Source organism: Choristoneura fumiferana, chromosome 2, assembly GCF_025370935.1.
Source record: "Choristoneura fumiferana chromosome 2, NRCan_CFum_1, whole genome shotgun sequence".
Taxonomy (NCBI): domain Eukaryota; kingdom Metazoa; phylum Arthropoda; class Insecta; order Lepidoptera; family Tortricidae; genus Choristoneura; species Choristoneura fumiferana.
The window spans coordinates 825,711-833,729 of NC_133473.1; the positions used below are offsets into that span (position 1 = coordinate 825,711).

The 8,019-nt window shown below is 46.2% G+C and overlaps 1 protein-coding gene across 1 annotated transcript; it reads left to right on the forward strand.

Annotated features, from left to right (window-relative positions):
• Positions 1–1,606: 1,606 nt before the first annotated feature.
• LOC141445396 (uncharacterized) lies at positions 1,607–7,813 on the forward strand. Its single transcript, XM_074111237.1, has 7 exons — positions 1,607–1,694; positions 2,100–2,217; positions 2,845–3,029; positions 3,216–3,910; positions 4,262–6,064; positions 6,431–6,603; positions 7,717–7,813. Exons 1-7 carry the CDS (start codon positions 1,607–1,609, stop codon positions 7,811–7,813), a joined length of 3,159 nt encoding a protein of 1,052 aa, XP_073967338.1.
• The last annotated feature ends 206 nt before the right edge of the window (positions 7,814–8,019 follow it).

Below are 8,019 nucleotides of genomic sequence, written 5' to 3' on the forward strand. Positions count from 1 at the left end.
CCACGCGGGCCCAGTGCGGATTGGGAACTTCACACGCACCATTGAATTGCTTCGCAGGTTTGTGCAGGTTTCCTCACGATGTTTTCCTTCACCGCAAAGCTCGTGGTAAATTTCAAATGTAATTCCGCACATGAATTTCGAAAAACTCAGAGGTGCAAGCCGGGGTTTGAACCCACGACCCTCTGCTTGAGAGGCGACAGGTCAAACCACTAGGCCACCACGACTTTCACATTACTATTACTGGTAACGCCAAATAAGTACGTTTGAATTTCGCGCGCTTTTAATGCGCCTTTTGCTTTCGTGCAAATTTTATTACTTCCAAAAAAGTTGCTTAGGTTGGCAGTCAGTATAACCACCATATCCTATGTCCTTTTCCCTCCCCGCACGCCTACGTATCTTCTATCGCATCGCGCGCGCGTAACGAGCGCGCCCTGATTGGCGGATTTAAACGCGGCTCGCCGAGCGCCAGCCAACATGGAGATAGAAGGAGTTCGAGAGAAATGTCGACACGCGCATGATCTTGTCGCTGTAAAATATTGGTATTCAGGACTTTGTTCCATCTTTTGGTGCCTCTCGATTCGTCGCGAGTGCTACTTGGTGAAGGAAGCTGAGGTGGCCACCGTTTTAGACTTTTTTACGAACACTTGGTGCTGTTTAGTGGTGAAACGAACGGGCTACGCCCTACTGGATTGTTCTGGTCCGCTCCGTCCTTGGACGCTGGACCCTGGACCCTGGACATCGTGCACTGGGAGCTACGCAAGGATCCTCAAGGTAGGCGTGCTCTTCCATCTACCACTGACTGCCAACGTAGATTGTCTACCATAACCCCTTTATTAAATACAGTCCACTCTTGCTGGTGGCTGTTCCTCCATACCTACACCTCAGGCCGTATAGAAACCTTCGTTTCTCCGTGCCTCGCATCAGGTTTTCCAATTCCTGACTCTCGTTCCTTCCGCGCTAACATTTTTGGTCCTTCGAGCCGGATAGGTATTAACCTACCAGCATCTAGTTAGGTATTTTATTCCATAACCTAAAATAAAAACCGCTAGTTTTAGGCTAAATTCGTTTAGTTCTACACTTAGGATACTTAGGTTTAAATACTAATACGTATCCATTTACTCCCGCCCTTATAGGTATTGCCTAAAACACCGTCGTTTAGGTTATTATCTATAAGTTAAATAAATCCTATTCGTAGGTTTTAACAATTTGTTTAATAAGTTACTATAAGGAAACGTTATATTTTGTACTGCATTCGTGCTTTAAAATATTTAGTTCTTTTGCTAGCTTAAAACATAATATCTTACCGCTAACTTACCTAAAACATAATATCTAACCGCTAACTTATCCTAAACATAATATCTAACCGCTAACTTATCCTACATTAACTATAAATTGTAACAGCAGTTTGGTAACTACCTACCTAACCTTTTCGTTTTAAAACGAGCGGCATACCCACTCGTCGCTAGGTAGCTATATATACGTGCGTATACGGGCATCGAGAGCGCTCGCCGCACGCGCCTCGCCTCGCCGCTCTGTAGGCATATAGGTACATACCCATACTGACCATACCCACTGGTTGTATAAAACGATATTTTCGCGTGTCGCTATGGCTAAACAAAATGAAAGTAGTTCTGGCGATAGTAAAGACTTAAACATGGATTACGAGTCTGATTTGTTTATGTTGGAAGAGCGACGTAATATCCTTTTTCAATTAGTTCAAAACATATACGAAAGTGCCCTTAAAGCTCACACGAGCTCAGAGCTTAAAGAGAAATTCCTCTGCTCCGTCGCGACTATCGATGAAGTTCGCACAGAGTTTAAAAATTTAGTTAATGAGTATAATCAAACATTGCTTAAAAACAAAATTGGCGCGAAACCTAATTACCAGCCAATTATTGCTTTCGAAGAAATGTTCTGCCGCATTAAGCGTGTGATACAACAATGCGAAACACCTTCGAGGGCAGAACTCGGTCCAATCATGCCTAAATTACCTGCTTTACCTCCATTGGAGCTTATGTCATTTGACGGTGATATACGAAATTGGCCTCTATTTTATGCAAGTTTTAAGTCAAGAGTGCATAACAACCCATCACTGTCAGATGACGACAAGCTGTATTATTTAATAGGCAAGTTGTCGCCAAGGGCCCAGGCTGTGTTTTCGGGAATAACGCCGTGCGCTGATAACTATCAGCTGATCGTCAGCTGTCTGGTCGATAGGTATCAGGACACACGGACGCTCGCGTCCACTTATTTAGACCAAATAAATAACTTTAAAATGACTGGCCCCGCTTCTTCGTCCAACTTACAACTATTTATGGACAAGTTTGTCACTGCCGCGAATGCAATTAAGCATCTTAATCTGAATGATCTGGCGGATTACATGTTTTTACACACCGCCTTAAAAAAGTTGGACGACGAAACGGTCCTCGCGTTCGAAATGAAATATCGCGACGTGAAAATGCCGACGTTCGGTAATCTTTCTGATTTCATCAAAAGTCAGTATAGAGTGTATCAAAATACGCAGCCTAGCATTAGTGCAGGCCCGTCGCGATCTTTCAGTAACACGCAACCGCCTAAACTTAAGCGAAGCGAAGCGAAGATGCCTAACGCTCAGAGTTACGTAGCCAGCGCGATACCTACTAAGTGTCTGTGTCAGAATATCGTACACGAACATTTCTTTAAATGTCCCACGTTCAGTACTATGACGCCAGTTGAACGTTTCAAATGCGTTAAAGAAAATAATGGATGTATTAATTGTTTAAGTTTGAAACATCGATGCCGTGATTGTGGTTCAAACTCAAAGTGTCGCAACTGCCAACAGAAACATCACACCTTATTGCATAGGGATAAAGTTCATAATGAAACGTCGCCCGGCCCGGCGGTCGGCTCGCCGCCGCCACATCCCGCGCAGCCCGCTATTGAGTCTCGCCCGCCGCCATTGCCGAATGACGCAATAACGTCGTGTAACACGTCCATTGCCGCGCATGTGAGTGACGTTCCTGATAAGGTCACCATACAAAACGCGCAATGTATACAACGTACAACGATATTGCTCTCTACCGCTCAAGTGTTAATCTACGATAGTAGTGGCAAATCACAAATAATTAGATGTTTGTTAGATTCGGCATCTCAAAGTAATTTTATTACTCAGGATTGTTGCACACGTTTGGGTTTGAACTACAATAAAAAATCTCGCATGATTGTTCGCGGTATAGGCGGCGCGGAAAAATCTATTAAAGGCACGGCTGACTTTAAGATATATTCGCGATTTAACGAAAATACTAGTTTTGATGTATCGGGGCTCGTAGTAGACCGTATCACGGACAACCTGCCGACGGTGCCCGTGAACGTATCCATGTTGTCCCACATATCGTCGCTCCCGCTGGCCGATGAGTCGTTCGCGTCGCCCGCCTCGGTGGATGTGCTACTCGGCGCATCTATATTTCCGCACCTGTTGCTACCTAACATGGTACATAGCAGTGTACCCGACATACCGCCCGCTATACAAACAGTATTGGGATATATTATGATGGGTTCAGTTCCTGCCGTAGTACAGGCCCCATATAAATATAAATTCACAACTGCTTGTTGCGCTGTCGTCCATGAGTCGCCGTTGGACCAAGTTCTTAAGAAGTTCTGGGAGCTTGAAGAGGTTACCGCTCCGCCCGCTCACAGTCGCGATGACCTGGAATGTGAACATCACTTTCGCACCACCACTACTCGCGATGATAGTGGTAGGTACACTGTTGCGTTGCCTTTTAGTGATGACGTGTATAAGTTGGGTGATTCTCATACCGCCGCCTATCGCAGGTTTTTATGCCTCGAAAGAAAGCTGGAGGCATCCAGCGCGTTACGTACCGCCTTTGACGATATCATTCGCGAATACGTCAATAAGGGATACTTATCGGAGGTAACGACTGACGTAGATAGTGTCGGATATTTTATACCGACCCTTGTAGTTATTCGTAGCGACAAGGATACTACGAAATTTCGCATGGTTTTAGATTCGAGCTGCAAAACGACAACAGGCATGTCTCTCAATGACGTCTTGCACTCGGGCCCGAATCTACAGGGTGATCTTTTTTGTATACTTCTAAACTTTAGGTTATTTAAAATCGCCCTTACCGCAGACTGTCGTCAAATGTATTTGCAGATAGGAGTGCATGAATCCGATCGCCGTTTTCAAAGGATCTTGTTCCGATTTCACCCGCAAGACCCTATGAGTACCTATGAGTTTAACCGAGTATGCTTCGGCATGAAGTCGAGCCCATTCCACGCGCTGCGCGTAGTGCATCAGCTTATCGCGGATGACGGCGGTCAGTTCCCTATCGCGGCGACCATAGCGTCTACCTCTACCTATATGGATGACGTCTGTTTCAGCATTATGGCTGACGACTCGGCGACCAATGACGAGACTGTGGCTATAGCTGCGAGCAAAGAGCTCATAAATCTATTCAAACGTGGTCAGTTTGATCTTGTCAAGTGGACGTGCAATTCGGAAAGCGTGTTGCGTGAGATCCCTGCTTCGCACCGAGCGTCCACAGAGCTCGAAATAGATAAAGGTGTTCCTCAAAAAATCCTCGGTCTACATTGGAATAAAGTAGGGGACTTCTTTTATTTCAAGGTCAATGAACCTGATACAGCGTGTACCAAAAGGGCCATACTGTCAACCGTAGCACGTCTGTGGGACAACGTGGGCTTAGTAGCTCCCACCATTTTGTACGCAAAGCTTCTTATTCAGGAGCTATGGCTGATAAAGTGTGACTGGGATGAAACGCCTCCACAGCGTATTGTCGAATTGTGGGACCAGTTTTGTGCTGAGCTGCCGAGACTTAACGAGATTCGTATACCGCGCCATCTCGGGGTAGTGCAAGGTTGCACCGCGATGCTTTTAGGTTTCGGAGACGCTAGCGAGCGTGCTTACGGTGGCGTCGTGTACCTTAGGGTCGCTAATGGAGCTGACGTGACGGTTCAGCTGGTGTGTTCAAAATCAAAAGTAGCACCGCTGAAAACCGCTTCTGTAGCGAGACTGGAGCTTTGCGCTGCAGTTCTGCTCTCGAAGCTCATGCGTACGGTGTTAGATAACTTCGAACCACGCTATAAAATCAATCAGATCTATGCCTTCACTGACTCGAAGATCGTTCTTTGCTGGATTAATTCATCTCCTCACCGCTGGCAAACGTTTGTGGCCAATCGCGTCGTAAAGATAGTTGAGAACGTACCCGCCGATTGCTTCCACCACGTAGCTGGAGTTCAGAACCCGGCTGACTGTTTATCACGTGGCCTCTCGCCCGCGAAGCTTATAGGCCATCCGCTGTGGTACCAGGGACCGCCATGGGTTTTGAATGATCCGACAGAGTGGCCCATAAAAGAACACGATCGCGATGCCGTCGGTGAAGGTGAAATACCTGAACTAAAGCCACTAGCACATGCCGTCACTACGGATAGTGCCGAGTCTCCCCTTTACACACTCGCACAGCGGACCTCATCTTGGTCAAAACTATTGCGAATCACGGTTTACGTATGCCGTTTCTTAAAATTACTGCCGCGCAGAGCGACGGTTTCCAGATCTGACTTGGAAGTAGCGGAAAAGAAAATTATAACCTCTCTTCAGAATGTTCACTTCAGACAAGACATTCAAAATTTGAAAAATAGAGAACCATGTTCTCCCACATTACAAAAGCTGCATCCGTTTTTAGACGAGGACGGTTTAATTCGCGTTGGCGGCCGTCTGACAAATGCTAAAATTGATTACGTGCAGAAACATCCGTTTGTGTTCCCGCGTCGCGATCACGTCGTGGATATGGTAGTTGATTACTATCACAAGAAGCATTTGCATGCCGGCCCCGAACTACTGATGTCCTTACTCAGGTGTCAGTACTGGATACTCGCCGCTCGACGAGTAATCCGTCATCGCATCCACAACTGCAACACTTGCTTTAGAGCAAAACCACGACCTTCTTTGCCGCTCATGGCTGACTTGCCGGATTGCCGCGTCAACCAAGCAGTTAAGCCTTTCACGCACACAGGATGCGACTACGCTGGTCCTATCCAGTATACGCCAGTGCGTGGACGAGGCGTCAAAAGCCGCAAAGCATGGCTGTGTATTTTCACGTGCCTCACGACACGTTGTCTCCATATAGAGATAGCGACAGAGTTGAGTACTGTCAATTTCTTGTCAGCATTAAAGCGTTTTTTCGCGTCGCGTCGCGGTCCAGTACAATGTATGTACTCGGACCAAGGAACCAATTTCATTGGCTGCCGATCATACTTACGTGACCTTTACAAGTTTCTCGACCAGTACCGACCCCACTTTGAAAACCAACTTTCGGAAAATCGCATTGATTGGAAATTCAATCCACCCGCATCTCCCCATTTCGGAGGAAGTTGGGAAAGTATGGTTAAGCTCGTTAAGAATCATCTGTTCAAGGTCGTTGGACAGCAGATATTGTCTTACGAGGAGCTGCTGACTGTGCTAGCCCAGGTCGAGGCACTTGTAAACTCGCGCCCGCTCACTGCTATGAGTAGCGACCCCGCAGAGCCTGCTGCACTCACGCCGGCTCATTTTCTCCACACGGCGCCACTACTCTCCTTGCCCACTCCGTATGTGGAAAACTTAAATTTGCAAGAGAGATATTCTCTCCTCGACAAAATTGTAAAAAGTTTCTGGCAGCGATGGCGAGTTGAGTACTTGCATCAATTGCAATCTCGCGCGAAGTGGACAACACCAACCACGCCTATTCAAATAGGTACAGTTGTTGTCATTATAACCGACAACATACCACCTTTTTCTTGGCCTTTGGGTATAGTGGACGCTGTTCATCCCTCGAAGGATGGTACTACGCGTGTTGTTACTGTTAGGACCACTAAGGGTACTTTTACGCGCCCCGTTGTTCGATTATGCCCATTACCTAGTCAATAAGTCTGCAGCTCCCTTTTTTCAATAATTTTAGTCATAGGTAGCTAGTAGTAATAAGCAAGTTATTGGAGTTTCAGACTCTATATGTAGATCTTAAATTTTAATTCTTAGTTAGCTAAGCATAAATTGCCGAGTGTTTGCTCCTTTATTATAATGTAATGTTTGTAAAGGCAACCCTTTAACGGGGGGAGGAAATGGTAACGCCAAATAAGTACGTTTGAATTTCGCGCGCTTTTAATGCGCCTTTTGCTTTCGTGCAAATTTTATTACTTCCAAAAAAGTTGCTTAGGTTGGCAGTCAGTATAACCACCATATCCTATGTCCTTTTCCCTCCCCGCACGCCTACGTATCTTCTATCGCATCGCGCGCGCGACAGGAGCGCGCCCTGATTGGCGGATTTAAACGCGGCTCGCCGAGCGCCAGCCAACATGGAGATAGAAGGAGTTCGAGAGAAATGTCGACACGCGCATGATCTTGTCGCTGTAAAATATTGGTATTCAGGACTTTGTTCCATCTTTTGGTGCCTCTCGATTCGTCGCGAGTGCTACTTGGTGAAGGAAGCTGAGGTGGCCACCGTTTTAGACTTTTTACGAACACTTGGTGCTGTTTAGTGTGTGAAACGAACGGGCTACGCCCTACTGGATTGTTCTGGTCCGCTCCGTCCTTGGACGCTGGACCCTGGACCCTGGACATCGTGCACTGGGAGCTACGCAAGGATCCTCAAGGTAGGCGTGCTCTTCCATCTACCACTGACTGCCAACGTAGATTGTCTACCATAACCCCTTTATTAAATACAGTCCACTCTTGCTGGTGGCTGTTCCTCCATACCTACACCTCAGGCCGTATAGAAACCTTCGTTTCTCCGTGCCTCGCATCAGGTTTTCCAATTCCTGACTCTCGTTCCTTCCGCGCTAACAATTACATCACATTTATTATTATGAATAATAAATTTGATATAAATGACGCGAGCCAACAGTGAACATCTCTTTACTTTATTATAGGTTTATCACAGAATAAAGATATATTTGAAGAAAAAAAAACTCATTAACAGAGACAAGTGGTAAAAATGAGGAGATCTTTACCCAGTAGGGGCAGTCAAT

What these genes read in the sequence shown, in the direction of transcription:
- LOC141445396 (XM_074111237.1), top strand. Translation starts at nt 1,607, where the DNA reads ATGGCTAAACAAAATGAAAGTAGTTCTGGCGATAGTAAAGACTTAAAC. An exon ending in CACCATACAAAACGCGCAAT is followed by an intron (nt 3,030 to 3,215) that starts GTATACAACGTA and finishes TTCGCGGTATAG; the next exon opens with GCGGCGCGGAAAAATCTATT. An exon ending in CTACTCTCCTTGCCCACTCC is followed by an intron (nt 6,604 to 7,716) that starts GTATGTGGAAAA and finishes TATTAAATACAG; the next exon opens with TCCACTCTTGCTGGTGGCTG.